We start from the raw sequence: 13,704 nt of genomic DNA on the forward strand, positions 1-13,704 counted from the left end.
CGTAATTAAAACTGATAATTCAATATATTCATATGCGTAGCCGTAAGTGAGCCCAGTACCAACGAAGTAAGTGGGTATTGTTTAGAATTGTGGACATGTAATGTTGAACGCAGCAGAAAGAAAAAAAATAGTAGTAACATGTATTTATGCTTTGAGGGCGTGGATCATTTCTTCTTTTTGAATGCAGTGGCAGGCTTTGTTGATGAGGTCCATAAGAGTTTCAACCGTGTTCGACCACTCGTTCAGCCGCTCAGACGGGAGCTTCTTCGCTTCAAAGCTAGTGATGCCAGAGAGTCGATCTAAAAATATCCAATTGGAATCATGGAATCGTGTGTGTCTTACCAATTCGTGCCCAAACAGCTCCTTTTACGACCATATCTGACAAGTGTCGTTCAGCATCATCAAGTGAGAGATCAAGATGCTCTGCCATTCGCTGCGTGCGGATTCTAGTGTACGCTTTTGAAATGACTCGGATGTTGTGCTCGATACATCTGTTGTGCAAATCCTTCCATCGGTTTTCGCCAGCTTCGGACTAAAACAAGTGTTACGCGAAGTTTTTGATATGGGGTTTGGTTACCTGATCAAAGATAGAGCCAACGATTCCGTTTCGAAGCTCCTTTGTAAAATCATTTCGCAAGACGGACCATTTCATGATTTCGGGCGTGAGGAAGTTTTCCAAAAGCGTCTTGTAAATAGGGAGGTCGTTCATTGCTTTCATTTGTTTGATCGTGTTCAGCAAGCTCTGCTGTTCGGGTCCAATGTCAGCGAGGATGGAAAAACGGCAGCGGAAGCGAGGGCCTCTGTGAACTAAAAATCATGATAAAATCAATGGGGAGTTTCTGGTCTTACATGATTCTTCTCGTCTTTAATGAGTTGGGTTTCGGTCAAATGGATGAAATGTCGCGCAATATCGAGATACTTCTTGTCGCCCATGCAGACCTCAATCATGAGCTTGTAGTATTTGATCTTCAGCTTCTGGACTTCCTCCTTTTCGGCCTCTTTGCCGGCAAAATAGCGGGTCGAGATCTTCTTGGAAATGATTTGCGAGCGGACAAAGTCCTTGTCAGCGATTGTCATTCGCATCTGCTCCAAAATGAAAGCGACCTTCTCTTGTCGCTCCATGGAGCCATAAGTTTCAACTTGGAGCTCGTTGATAATCTTGGCCGCATCGGAGATCTGTCCTTTTGCTTCGCGAAGAGTTGCGAGCTTGAGTGTCAATCGAGCGCGCTCAACTTCAACGTAGATTTTTCCGTCAGTCTGATTGCGGAGGCAGTCAATGAGTGACATTTTTGGCTCGTTGAGGGATGGAACTGCGTCCATTTCAGTGACGAATTCGCAACATCGCTGCACCATCTTTGTGATGGCCATTTTTATCAAAGATCGTCGCTGTAATTAGCTTTTTGAATGGTGAAGAATAAACTTGAATTTACCTTTGTTAGGGCAATTATCTGATCATTAAGGTCGTTCCATGCTTTAGCAGTGTAGCAAATGTTCACAATGCAAACCAAAATCTTTGACAAAGAGTTAGCATCTTGATTGACCCGGCAATTCTTTTCCAAAGTCATCAGACTGTCCACAGCTTGCATATGATCCTAAAGTATTTTAATCAAAAACAGTCAACTTTTAGTGGCTGTCTCTTACTCCTTTAGCGATTTCATATGCCTTCTCGATTTTCTCTGCGGCCTCGACCGAGTAATCGACGATCATTTTCGTCTCCTCGAGGGACATCTTTACACGCTCTTTTACAGTCCTCTGAGATAAGTTTTTAATGAAATTAGAAATGAAAAGAGTCGAAAGTTAGGAATGGTCTGCAAATAGGAAAAAATTGCTGACATTGAACAATACGAAGAAATAGTGCACGAAAATGAGAAAGACGCAGAGTAGAAGTACAGTAAAAATTCAAAGAATGAAAGAATCGGGGATAGTTTGCGCGGGTTAGTTTTTTCTGGCAAGAAGTAAAGTTAAAAAGAACGGTCTAGAAATCGGAGGGAATGAATTTCAAAAGCAGGGTTGATTGATTCGGATTCGGGTAGAAGTAAAGAAAGATACAGAAACATAAACAGTGGCACAGTTGAGAAAAATTTATTATACAAGCATGGAAACGCGGGCCTGGTCATCCAGCCCAGGGCGTGGAACTGAGGAGTTGACAGAATTGTGATCGGGGATTGAGCCTGAAAATGCGCTTTATTCCTGATTTATAGGTAGAGACTTACGTGGCTCTCGATATTCTCGAGATTCGCGGTACTCGCGCCGTTTAGAACTATCTTGAGTCGGCCTTGATGATCTTCTGGGAGCATCGTCGACGACTCTGAAACCCTCGACATTTTGACTTGGCGGTCGGACATTATGTTGCAAGGAAACGATTTGATCATTGCGAGAGAGCGGTGTTTTCGATGGGATAAAATCTCCGATATCTGATGGTTCGGTGACGTCATCTCGACGGACGAGCGACTTCATTTTATGTTCCAATCCGTTGAAGCCAGATTTTAATTTTCCAGCTGTTACTTTCCACATTGATGGTCCACTATAAAACCATTCATTTTTATATCAACAGAAAGTGAGCTTACGGATCTGGTTTTCTCCAAGAATCAGCTGGAATCATGCTAGGCCGGTCGTCAGCAGTGCCAGGCTTCCAGTACTTTTTCTGAAACTCTTTAAACATTTTCCATGCAAAAAGAGTCGAGGCAAGATAGAGGCAAAAGACGACCCAGAGAAATACGACTGCAAAAATGTGATTTCCTAAAAGACCTCGTAAATCATTAAGGCACTCAAACACTCCTACCAAAATATACATTGTAACCTGCCAGCATGGCCATGTAATTTTGACAGTCACGTGGGTATCGTCCACAATAAGCCTGAAAGTTCATACGGGCGTTGAGACCCATCCCCCGTTGATAGCCACCGTAGCCATTGTAGCCGCCGAACATGGCGGATCCGTAGCGGTTTTGATTGCGCATCGGGCCTGAGTAGTTGATGGGAGAGCCGTTTGTGTAGTCCCATCGCCAAAGATGGACGGATTCTAGCACTCCAGCGACGAGATAAGACAGAAGGCAGAGCAGGTTAAAGATAAGCTCGCTTTTTGGCCAATTGATGTGGCTAAAAGCGTCATAAAAAATTAAAGTGAAAGATTTTAATACCCAAAGTTGAAATGATAACCAGACAAGAATATAAAATACATGACGATGGTACCCAGCCAAGGCAAAAAAACAAAAGCATGACCAAATGAAAGGGCCAGGTAACACCCTCGATGAGAAAGATCGGCTTCCAATATGGACTGCAAGCGATGATTAACCAAATGATGAATCCGAATATGATCTGGCCGATTTTGCAGAGGCCTTGCTTTGACCGCGCGTAGCGGCCATCGCAGCCCATTCTAAAGAGAGTAGATTGTAAGATTATTGCTAGAGATCCGAGACAGTCTGTTGTGTTTTCACATATTTCCCATGCGCTTTGGATTGCCAAAAACGTCGGGCATTCGTTCGACAGCAAATTTATGATCGGCAATGTACATGATTGGGACGCCTGGAATCTTTCTTATTCTTCGTTTCAGATCTCGATCACACGTGGCCGCGATATAACACTAAAATTCAAGCTTCGAAAAAGTCGATTATTTTTTTTCGTTACTGACCTTGTGCGCAGTGACGCGATTAACTAGGCAGTCATCGGCGTAAGTCCCTTTATGTTGACAAGGCAATCGCTCTTGAATAAACCGTGAATCATTGAAAGTCTTAATAATGTATCTTACCCAACTGTTGGGCGATTCTGAGGGCAATTCTATACTTTGGCCCGAGCTTCTCCAATTCCGCCACGACGCAGTCTGTTACGTAGGGCGTTACCTTCGCCATCAGACAGTCCTTCATTCCTTCTTTGATGTCCAGTCTGTTCTTCAGCGTAAAGTTGATGAAGTTAGTATCGACGAGGACGTGATACGGAGGGCCGAGCTGCTCATTGTACTGAAAGAACAGGGCCGAACTGGCTTTCGGTAACTGCCGTTCGATGATTTTTCCGTCCTTCAAGCTTCGCTTCGACACTTCTTGCTTTTTTTTTTCCGCCGCTTATTGTCTGACAAATACGATTTTAAAACCCAAGGAGTAGAATTTTCGAATTTTACCTGGGTTTAGTCGGCCATCACGAGCCTTTATCATTCTTTTCATTTCTGCAAATTTACGAGTTCGATTATTCCTCCCCATTTCGCTTCAGTAGAATCTAAATAATACGCACACTGGGTCTTCGATCGATCTTATTTTGCAGGAAAAAAAACCAGCTGACTGAAAACTCATCAACAATGTCCTACAAATGCGTAAGGCCACAAAACAAAGTGCCAAGTCTTCTTTTTGCTTTTTCCTGCATAAATTCATGAAATACTTTTTTCAGCCTGCGATATTTTTTATTTCTGCTCAATGAATGTAAATGGGTCTGCGATGAAAAATTGGGTTCTTCGGAAGAAATTTTATTAAAGCAGTTTTGTGTTTGTTAGTAAACGAATTTGTTCTTTGGACTACGGCAATAAGGAATTACGAGTTTGATTTGTTTGAAAAAAGCAGGGAAATTAGAGGTCAACAGCGACGAGTAAGTAGCATGAGTAAAAATGTACAATAAGTTAGAACACTCAGATAAGAGAAGATGAAGTATGGGGTTCGTTTTTTTGGGGGGATTCGATGAGGTATCTGCACATGTCAATAAATATATTCTTTTGTAGGCTTTTTGAAACAATATAAGTAAGAAAAATGTAAGAAGCAAAGAATGATAAGGCGTTTATCAATTAGTAGTACATCAAGTTACAAAATGGACATGATGATTAGATTACTCGGAAGTCACCAGCATTTTAATTTTCATCCCAGTGAGTTAAATGAATTTAAATGACTGTATAAGCATAAATGGACGCGAAATTTACAGATAAATGGAAAGATAATTAGCTCGGAACATATTTTCTAGGCATCATTATTAGTTTTTTCCTATCTATCAATCATAGTAAATTCTAGCTTGACGGTAACATATTTCAAGCTCGTATCACAGAATTTTTATCTACAGAAGAAGTTTGAGTTCTTTTCTTTTGTCGATAAAACAAACGAGCGCAAGAGGAATTTGTTACGAAGCAGAATTTACAAATTGAAAGATAAAATAAGCAACAATTTCAAATTTCAAATTCTGAAACGAGTTGTTTACTTTCCGACGGGTACTGCGCCGGGGATTTTTCCAATGAGTCCAGTAATGTCATATCCAGTCACAGATTGGACTGTTTTCTAAAGGATTATTTGTCAAAAAATGATGGTTAAATTGATCATACCGGTAGTTCAGCAAGGAGTTTCGTTGTTTCCGCAGTCATCATTGATCCAGTTGTGTTGCTGCTTCCAATAATTGTCAAATCGTCAACCTTTTCCAACGGCATCGAAATCGACTTGGCAATCTTTGGCAAGGCATCGAGAACAAGCTTCGTGGTCGCAGCATGGCCGTATTCTTCGTAAGCAACAGCTTTCATTGACATTTTACTAGCTTCAGCAGTACCGATCGCTTCGATAACTTGCGCTTCAGCTTTACCGATTCTTCTGAGCTTTTCGGCCTGGCCTTCTGCTTTCTTGACTTTCTGGCTTTTCGCCGCTTCTGCAAGAGTTTGGACTTTGAAGGCTTGAGCGTCGGCAGGAAGTCGAGTCTTATGAATGAGCTCTTTTTCTTGACGCTCGATTTCAAGTTCTTCGACTTCGATTTCTCTTTGTCGCTCGATAAGATCAACACCCATGTCTTCCTGGATAATTCGCTGCTTCTCCTTCATCGCTTGGAGACTGTAGGCCAGATTTGATTCGGTCTGCGCCTTGTTCACTTCGCATGCGAAATCGGCCAATTGTGTTTCATAATTTCGGCGATAACCGTCAACTTCAGTATCATTCTTGAGGCATACATCAGCCGATGTCTTCGCTGCCTCTTGCTCCTTGATGCAAGCGTCACGATTTGCATTGGCCATGGCAATGTCTGCTGCAGCCTTGACCTTCGCGGTTTGCTCCATGCCAATGGCATCGAGATAGCCTTGGTTGTCCATGAGGTCTTTGATCGTGAAGCTGAGAATTTTTATTCCCATTTTGGAGACATCTGTGGCCGCTACAGCGCGGACATTGGCCGCGAAAGATTCTCGATCTTGGTAAAGCTCTTCCACATCCATCGTACCGCAAATCGCTCGAAGATGACCTAAAGACCGAATATCGAGGGAATATATGATGGGTTTTAATTTTACCTTCGAATGTTTCAAGCAGTTGTTCTTGAATTTCGTAGTCAGCCTTCCCAAGGAACTGTTCACAAGCGATCTGCAGATAGACATCATCGTCAGTCATGACTTTCACTTGGGCGACTCCAGTTACCGTAATCGGTACGCCTCTCTTTGTCTCACAGTTGGTGACTTTCGGGAGGAGGGTCATTACTTCCAGAGAAATTTTCTGCGCTTCCGATACCAGCATCCAGGCCCATCCCCATCCACCTTCTGTTCAAATAGACATTTAGCAAACGAACGAACGCAAAGAAAAATAACTTACTAATGTACCGCTTATTCCCACTGCCGCCGCAGCCACCGGAAATAACGATGGCTTCGTTTGGGCCCGCTACGTGTACATTGCCCATCCTAAACGGAATACATCATTTTTCGTCGTTAAATCTTGCGCAAATCATTTTTTGAATTGAACTTCAAAAAGAAAAGAAACACAGATTGGAAGCTTTTTTTGTATAAAAATAGATTTATAGGTAAAAAGATAAATAGATAGGTAAATGAAGGCGATGAACTCATCCCTCGATTTCATCGTGAGCAAAAACGGTAGAACAGGCACTATCTTCTTGAGGTAGATATAAATAAATAAACAATGCTACGTACAGAACAGGATTCATTAGGAACAAAATCTCGTGGAAGGCACCTTCATTACTTGTTCTCTTTCTTTACTTGGAGGTCTTGTTGACTAGTTTGTTGGCGAGAACAGCTCCAGGAATTTGTCCCATGATTCCAGAAATATCGTAGCCGGTCACAGTCTTGACGGTTTCCTAATAATCGTGATTAGAAATTATCAGACTCGTGAAAATGCTTACAACTAATTAAACAATTTCACGATGAAATGAATTGGGATGATTTATTTCTTTACCGGAAGTTCAGCGAGCATCTTGGTCGCTTCAGAAGTGAGGGCGGATCCTCGACTATCGCCAGAGCCAACAATGGTGACATCTTCAATCTTTTCGAGTGGCATGGCGATGGCCTTGGCAATCTTGGGCAAAGCATCAAGCACGAGCCTGGTAGTAGCGGCCTGTCCGTACTCTCGGTAAGCACTGGCCTTCATGAGCATCTGGTTAGCTTCAGCGTTACCAATAGCTTCGATGACAGCAGCCTCGCCTTTTCCAACGAGTCGGAGCTTTTCGGCGTTACCGGCAGCCTCTTTGACAATGACAGATTTCTTAGCATCGGCTTGGCATCGCACGCGGAAGGCTTCTGCATCAGCAGGAAGTCGAGTAGTATGAGTGAGGGTCTTCTCCTGTCGCACGATCTCAAGTTCTTCAACTTCGATTTCCCGTTGTCGCTCGACGAGTTCGACACCCATTTCTTCCTTGATGATTTCTTGCTGCTGCTTCATCGCTTGGAGCTCGTACGCCATCTTGGCTTCAGTCTGTGCAGTGTTGACCTCGGTCTGGAAAGCAGCAAAACTAGTCTCAAATTCTTTCCTGAAGTTGTCGATTTGTGTTTCGTTCTTGAATTTGATGTCGGTGGCTTCTTTTTTCGATAATTCTTCATTGATCAAGGCATCTCGGTCTGCTTCAGCTTGGGCAATATCTGCATCAGCCTTTTGCCTGGCCGTTTGTTCAACTCCAATAGCTTCTAGGTAGCCGTTGTTGTCGCTAAGCTCCTTGATGGTGAAGCTGAGAATTTCAATACCCATCTTGTTGACATCAGTCGAAGCTTGATTCGTGACATTGGCAGCAAATTCCTTTCGGTTCTGGAATAGACCCTCGACCTCCATGCTTCCACAAATACCTCGAAGATGACCTAAACAATGATTCGCTTAGAGGGGATTTGCCATTGATTTATACCTGAGAAAGTGTTGAGGATGACTTCTTCAATTTCACGGGGGTTCTTTCCAAGAAACTGTTCACAGGCCTTCTTCAAGCTTATCTCATCGTTCATAATGCGAACCTGGGCGACGGCGCCTACGTTCATGGGAACACCCTTAGCGGTCTCGCAGTTGCACACTCTGGGGTTAAGAGTCATCACTTCCAACGACATTCGTTGCGATTCGGAGACCACCCACCATTTCCATCCCGAGCCGCCGACGATGTACTTTGATTTGTTTCCAACGCAGCCACCTGAAACGACGCAGACTTCATTCGGACCAGCGACAACGATATTTCCCATTCTTAAAAGAAATAAGTCAGTCATTTCTCTTTGAAACGATAAAAGAGAGCGGATAGCTCGCCGAGGAAAGGAAAGAGCAGCTGAATTATTGAAAATCGATCTTTAGGAAACTCAGTTTTGTGCTTTTATGAGTACAAAGGGCGCATATTTAATGCTATTTGGTCTCTTCAGGGGATTGAGTATTAAAGTAAGTTCGCGAGTTGAACTCGATTAGAGTCGATTTCCACTAATACCAGCCGATCTTTCTTTCTTTGAACAAACAGAAAGGGCGGTTAGAAAAATAGAGCGATGTTTAATTGTATAAAAATAGATATATGACAATATGAAAAATTGAAAAATATAAATAATTGATAGTGCGGTGATCGATAAATGGCAATATGCGATGTACAGAAGATGAAATTTTCTCAACGGCAAAAAAATTTGTGTTTTTATTTCTTTTTCTTTTTTCCGCCACCCTTGCCCTTTTTGGCTCCTTTGCCGACATCGCCGCCTTCGTCGGGCGAGAGGATTTTCTTTCTTTTCTTTCCTTGTTTGCGGCTAATTCATTTGCTCGTTAAACATAATTCTTTTTAATACTTTGACTACTATTATCTTTAGCCACTATTCCTATGGGTGTTTTCTCGAACCATTGGGTGAAAGCGTCCTCTTGTTCGGCAAAGATTGGCTGGTGCCCCGCCAGCTCAACGATGAATTCTTCTGTTTTTATCGGTTTACGGCCCACTTGATTCAAACGCCTCTCGTTTATCGTATCTGAATGAAACAATGATGAATCAAGTACCAGAGCTCCGACATTTTAATATTATCGATCAAGCGTTAAGAGCGTCAGTCTCGAAAATGATTAAGAAATTTGAGGACTGCCATCAAGGAAGATATCCGTATAATAACCGAAATCAAGGAGTTTCTCTGAGATCTTTTTTGACCTACCGTTAATAACTTGAATAATCTGTGAAGTGGCGTATCCATCAGTCATCTTTGCCAAGCTCGAAAAATCGATCTAAAAGTTGGGTTGAAAAAGTTGCTTGTCAAAGCCGCGTTTTATTGAAGCTAACTTACAAAAGCTGTCTGGATCTCTTCTAACTTGTCATAAATGCGCTTTTCAATGATAATTTTTCGATCGCCGTAGCAGGGCCGTGGAACCATGACGATTTTATCGTAGACCTTGCAGAATGACTTGAGATCTGCCTCGAACGGGGCGCTGCTCGTTCCCACGAGTAGGATGCGTTTGCCAGCTTTTACTTCTTTCATCTGCTTTGGCAGGTCTTTTTTTAATTCGTTTCGGATCGAGTGGCTTTTCTGCTTTTGGAACCTTTTTGTAAAATGTCTTTTCCGCGTTGCCAATATGTATTATTGAAGGCTACAAAAGTTTGTTTGTACGTTTGAGGAATAAATAGTACTTACCTGAAATATTTCGGCGACTTTCCAGACCATATGAATGAGCATTTTGAGTCCGCTTTTTCCCGGATACTTTCCGACTAAGTTCTCTGGCGTTAAATCGAACAAGTTGGCGCCGACTTCATTTGCCATCGCTTGAACTAGCAGCTTTTTGCCGCAGCCTGGCGGACCAGCCAGAAGCATCGACTTGACCAGGGGCGCGTTTTCGTGGACTGTTTCCGAGCCAAGCGGTAGAATTCCATATAACGTGAGCATTTGCTTGATGTCCCAGGTCGAGGGCTGGCCTTCTTTTTGCATAGAACGGAGGGTAGTGCCCAAATAGCTGAATTCGCCGAGATAATCTTCCAGCATCACCCTTTCTGGTCGCTTGATGATTCCTTGTTTGATAAGCTCCTGGTAAAGACTTTCCGGAGTTCGATCAGCTGTTAGGTCCTTCCCCTTCTTCTTTCCTTTCTTGCCCTTCTTCCCTTTTTTACCTTGAAAAAGCGCATGAGGAGAAGAAGAAAAAAGTAAAACTGATTGTGCTCAGTACGTAAAAAACAGGTGCTACAGAACGTTCTAGAGAAAAATTCTTCATTCGTGCATGGTGCAAATTTTATCAATAAAATTTACTGAAATACTGATTTTGTGCTCTGATTACCTTTTTTACCCTTCTTTCCTAGGCATAAATATTTTAATATTTAGCACAGTTGTTAGCCTTTTTCAAGATCAAACTTTTTACCTTTTTTGCCTTTCTTTCCTTTTTTGCCCTTCTTGCCCTTGTCTTTATCCAGCGCCGCTTTTAGATTTTCCAGCTCTTCGCGCATGATGACGTCGACTTCTTTTCTGAGCTCTTCTTCGACTTCGAGGATTTTTTCTTCCTTGATGATTTCTTCGTCGTGGCGCTGGCTGACGTTGTGGCTCTCGTCGCGGAATTTCCATCTCGTGTCATAGTCTGTCAATCGTCCGTCCACGTCTTCGTTAAATTTCGACGGCTTCATTTTCCATCCCGGATCTTCTTCCGCGGCGCCCTTGTCTTTTCCCTTCTTTCCTTTGCCTTTCTTCTCCTTTTTCTCTTTCTTGTCTTTTCCGCCCTTCTTTCCTTTTTTGCCCTTCGCCTCTTTGGCTTCTTCTTTGGCTTTAATTTCCGCTTCAATCTCTTCGGGCGTTTTGTTCACAAACAATTTCGCACTGCCGCCCTCCTCTTCGTCGGGATAATCTGGAAACTTGCCGGAGTTGTCGCGACACTCAATGAACCACTGGCGAATTTGGTCCTGGAGCTCTTCTTTTATCGCGGGTCCCTTTGAAACGTAAAGGTTTTGTTTTATGTCCACCAGCGCTCTTATCGAATCATTTATCCCCAGCTCACAATAAATTAAAAAACCAAATTACCTTTGATAATCAATCTCATGCTTTTTGAGCCGCTCTCTTCGAATGTCCTCCGTGTCCTTGGCCTTTTTGAGCTCATCAGTCTCCACTGGCCTCGCCTCGCCAGGGCGCATTCCAATGAAAGTTAGCTCCTCAGACCTGGCTTTTTTCGTCTTTTGCCTGGCGATGTACCCTCGCCACTTCTTTTGGACCATTGTGGCGGCATCTGCTTCGGACAGGACTTTCAGGCCTGAAAGATTGATGATTTAAAATTTCAATTCGAAATCAAGGAAGAGAAAAGAATTGGGAGCAGGCTCTTTTTAGTATAAAATACTGTGATGAAGAGGCTCCTAAAAAAGATTTACGACCTCACCTTTGCTGATTTTTCTCTTTCTCTCCTCTTCCATGCTCAATTCCCACATGAACTTGGCTCGCAGTCGTCCCTGTCGAGCTCGCTCGTGCATCTGGAGCACTTTTATAGCTTCGTCAAGATTCATCGATGGTTTTTCCCCATCCTTCGTCTTGCTCTCTGCGTCCATTTGCTCGATCATTTGATGAAGGACCTTCTGGCGGACAGTATAGCTCTCCGATCGACCGTGAATGTAGTATCGTGGGACGGAAAGAGAGACATCGTCGGGCGTGATTTTCAGATCTTGAATGATGTCGTCGAAAGGCTGGAATTCGGTCTTTTCCAGATCGGACATTTCGTGCTTGAGTTCGACAATACGACCCATGATCGAGTCTAGCAGGACTCGAAGAGAACGGGACTTCTGGGGGTGCACGATTTGGTCATAACAGGTGTCCAGTTTTTTGTACATCAAAAAGATTTATAGTGGAAATTCAAGGTTACAGGACTCTCTATTTGTTTCTGGAAGCCGCACGCGGCTTCTCGTCGAGGAGTTCTCGATTAGGTCACATGGATAATCAGTTACGTTGGTTACCTGTAAATATCTGATGAACAAGGACGAGAGAGTATCAATCGCTTCTCTTGAATCAGTCACCGGCGCTGCATCCGGCGACGGCTCATAATTCAGCTTGACTTGATGCAGCTGACCGACAAGTTTGTCCCATTCCTTATTGTAAGCGATGCTGGACATCCTCTCTTTTTGTCAACCGACTTGTTTCGACTGCTCGTCTAAAACGGTGTGTTCTTAGAAGATTCTTGCGGATTTCTGGGTACCAGTTTTTGGAAAAAAGTATGAATTTGGTTAAATGAGAAATTACAATTAATCAATTTACAGGGAAAACAGACAGAGATTTCAGATGTTCTAGAGAAAAATGCTGCAAATGGTATACCGTTTTATAAAATTTAACCCGTCCCGGCAGGTTAAAAAACGATAGTGTTGATAAATGAAGGGTAGATTCGGGCATGTTTCATGGTTTTGTGGTGCTTTTTTATTGAGTTTTTTGATGAAGAGAAAGGGAAGAAAGTGGAGCGTGAAAAGCAGTTGAACTAGTCAGTAAGTAAAATCTAGTTTGTTACAGCAAAATTTGTCAAAAGAAGATCTTTCCTTGAATAGTTTGTACGTGGAAGAATGAAACGAATTTACAGTTGTTACAGTAGCTCTTGGACATAGTCTAACATACAGTAGGTCTTTTCGAGCTCTGAAGATTATAGTGAGTCTCAGACAGAGTTTTATTAAAACCTCTTAAAGTCGGCAAGAAAATTGAGTCTAGTGAAAAATAATTGTTGAAAAAATGTGAGTTTTCCTGTTTTGAAAAAACAGGGGATATTAAAATGCCCGATGTTATAAAATTGATATATACATACACTGGTTATATCACACGTTTTTTGCTGTTTAGTAGATTTTATAATTGTAAAAGTCACAATTCTAGAGGAATGCTGGACGAAGCTGAACTGGCTATGTTTCTGTTTGTTTCTTTTTGAGAGTCGATCACCTTCAAATTTGTCGTTAGAATTGTCGTTTTTTTCTAGCTACTGGTACATTACCTTTTGCGTTTCTTCATATTTTTGTGCGCCTGTTCAATGAGCCAATTGAGTCCAGTATCGAGCCCCACTCCCTTGTGCGCACAACTGGGCTGGACGAACCAGGCATGATTTGTCAACTTATCGAGTCCAAGAATATTCGGTACATGGGTAGCTTTGATCGCATGTTTCTGATCCTGCTTATTCGCGAAAACCAGCACTGGGGAACCCTTCATGTCAGTGTTGTTGACGATTTTGAGGAATTCTTTGCGCGCTTCTTGGAAACGATCTTCGTCTGCACAATCCAAAACGAAAATCAAACCCTAAAAAGGATAAATCAATGCGTTCTAGCAGTGAAACAGCCGCCTGTGGCTTATTTTGTTAGTATTCTGGTTACCTGTGTGCCTGTATAATAATGCCTCCAAAGAGCTCTGATTTTGTCCTGTCCTCCCACGTCCCAAATGTTCAGCATGACTCCTTTGTACTTGACGCTTTCGACATTGAATCCAACTGTGGGGAGTGTTTGAAGCTCGTTCAGGCTTTTTAGTTTGTAAAGAATCGTAGTTTTTCCGGCCGAGTCGAGTCCCAGCATCAAAATTCGCAGTTCCTTCTTTTTCGAGCTGCTAATTCCCATTCTGAAATTCAAAAATCTCTTTATTTTCGC

At 42.6% G+C, this 13,704-nt stretch overlaps 6 protein-coding genes across 6 annotated transcripts; all 6 read right to left on the bottom strand.

Moving 5' to 3' along the window:
• Positions 1-5: 5 nt before the first annotated feature.
• LOC145696748 (26S proteasome non-ATPase regulatory subunit 12-like) lies at positions 6-1,784 on the bottom strand. The gene is given in 7 exon segments (XM_081773832.1): positions 6-299; positions 343-532; positions 578-774; positions 777-807; positions 850-1,386; positions 1,431-1,592; positions 1,642-1,784. Coding segments are annotated over 7 exon segments (1,359 nt in total). The 5' UTR covers positions 1,729-1,784; the 3' UTR covers positions 6-144.
• A 6-nt stretch (positions 1,785-1,790) lies between these two features.
• Positions 1,791-4,227, bottom strand: LOC145696750 (uncharacterized). Its single transcript, XM_081773834.1, is given in 9 exon segments — positions 1,791-2,171; positions 2,214-2,524; positions 2,568-2,739; positions 2,783-3,096; positions 3,138-3,207; positions 3,210-3,580; positions 3,629-3,699; positions 3,746-4,062; positions 4,112-4,227. Coding segments are annotated over 6 exon segments (1,116 nt in total). The 5' UTR covers positions 3,373-3,580; positions 3,629-3,699; positions 3,746-4,062; positions 4,112-4,227; the 3' UTR covers positions 1,791-2,085.
• Positions 4,228-4,434: 207 nt separating this feature from the next.
• On the bottom strand, positions 4,435-6,606 carry LOC145696749 (flotillin-2a-like). The gene is made up of 4 exons (XM_081773833.1): positions 6,522-6,606; positions 6,227-6,469; positions 5,288-6,180; positions 4,435-5,243 (listed from the first exon to the last, which is right to left on the bottom strand). Exons 1-4 carry the CDS (start codon positions 6,604-6,606, stop codon positions 5,163-5,165), a joined length of 1,302 nt encoding a protein of 433 aa, XP_081629959.1. The 3' UTR covers positions 4,435-5,162.
• A 28-nt stretch (positions 6,607-6,634) lies between these two features.
• LOC145696060 (flotillin-2a-like) lies at positions 6,635-8,389 on the bottom strand. Its single transcript, XM_081773046.1, has 3 exons — positions 8,053-8,389; positions 7,116-8,008; positions 6,635-7,017 (listed from the first exon to the last, which is right to left on the bottom strand). Exons 1-3 carry the CDS (start codon positions 8,372-8,374, stop codon positions 6,916-6,918), a joined length of 1,317 nt encoding a protein of 438 aa, XP_081629172.1. The 5' UTR covers positions 8,375-8,389; the 3' UTR covers positions 6,635-6,915.
• A 381-nt stretch (positions 8,390-8,770) lies between these two features.
• Positions 8,771-11,952, bottom strand: LOC145696057 (dynein regulatory complex subunit 11-like). The gene is given in 10 exon segments (XM_081773043.1): positions 8,771-8,895; positions 8,976-9,124; positions 9,299-9,368; positions 9,428-9,626; positions 9,628-9,728; positions 9,773-10,242; positions 10,407-10,424; positions 10,488-11,086; positions 11,138-11,363; positions 11,487-11,952. Coding segments are annotated over 10 exon segments (2,370 nt in total). The 5' UTR covers positions 11,932-11,952; the 3' UTR covers positions 8,771-8,802.
• Positions 11,953-12,272: 320 nt separating this feature from the next.
• LOC145696069 (ADP-ribosylation factor 6-like) lies at positions 12,273-13,682 on the bottom strand. Its single transcript, XM_081773056.1, has 3 exons — positions 13,438-13,682; positions 13,065-13,363; positions 12,273-13,012 (listed from the first exon to the last, which is right to left on the bottom strand). The coding sequence occupies exons 1-3, from the start codon at positions 13,672-13,674 to the stop codon at positions 13,009-13,011; spliced, it is 540 nt and encodes a 179-aa protein (XP_081629182.1). The 5' UTR covers positions 13,675-13,682; the 3' UTR covers positions 12,273-13,008.
• Between the last annotated feature and the right edge of the window lie 22 nt (positions 13,683-13,704).

This window comes from Oikopleura dioica, chromosome 2, assembly GCF_907165135.1.
Source record: "Oikopleura dioica chromosome 2, OKI2018_I68_1.0, whole genome shotgun sequence".
Lineage (NCBI taxonomy): Eukaryota > Metazoa > Chordata > Appendicularia > Copelata > Oikopleuridae > Oikopleura > Oikopleura dioica.

Coding starts and splice junctions, on each gene's coding strand:
- LOC145696749 (XM_081773833.1), bottom strand. CDS start 6,606: ATGGGCAATGTACACGTAGCGGGCCCAAACGAAGCCATCGTTATTTCC. Junction 6,470..6,521: donor TGGGAATAAGCGGTACATTA/GTAAGTTATTTT, acceptor CTATTTGAACAG/AAGGTGGATGGGGATGGGCC. Junction 5,244..5,287: donor AACTCCTTGCTGAACTACCG/GTATGATCAATT, acceptor ATAATCCTTTAG/AAAACAGTCCAATCTGTGAC.
- LOC145696060 (XM_081773046.1), bottom strand. CDS start 8,374: ATGGGAAATATCGTTGTCGCTGGTCCGAATGAAGTCTGCGTCGTTTCA. Junction 8,009..8,052: donor CATCCTCAACACTTTCTCAG/GTATAAATCAAT, acceptor ATCATTGTTTAG/GTCATCTTCGAGGTATTTGT. Junction 7,018..7,115: donor AGATGCTCGCTGAACTTCCG/GTAAAGAAATAA, acceptor CACGATTATTAG/GAAACCGTCAAGACTGTGAC.
- LOC145696069 (XM_081773056.1), bottom strand. CDS start 13,674: ATGGGAATTAGCAGCTCGAAAAAGAAGGAACTGCGAATTTTGATGCTG. Junction 13,364..13,437: donor ATTATTATACAGGCACACAG/GTAACCAGAATA, acceptor TATCCTTTTTAG/GGTTTGATTTTCGTTTTGGA.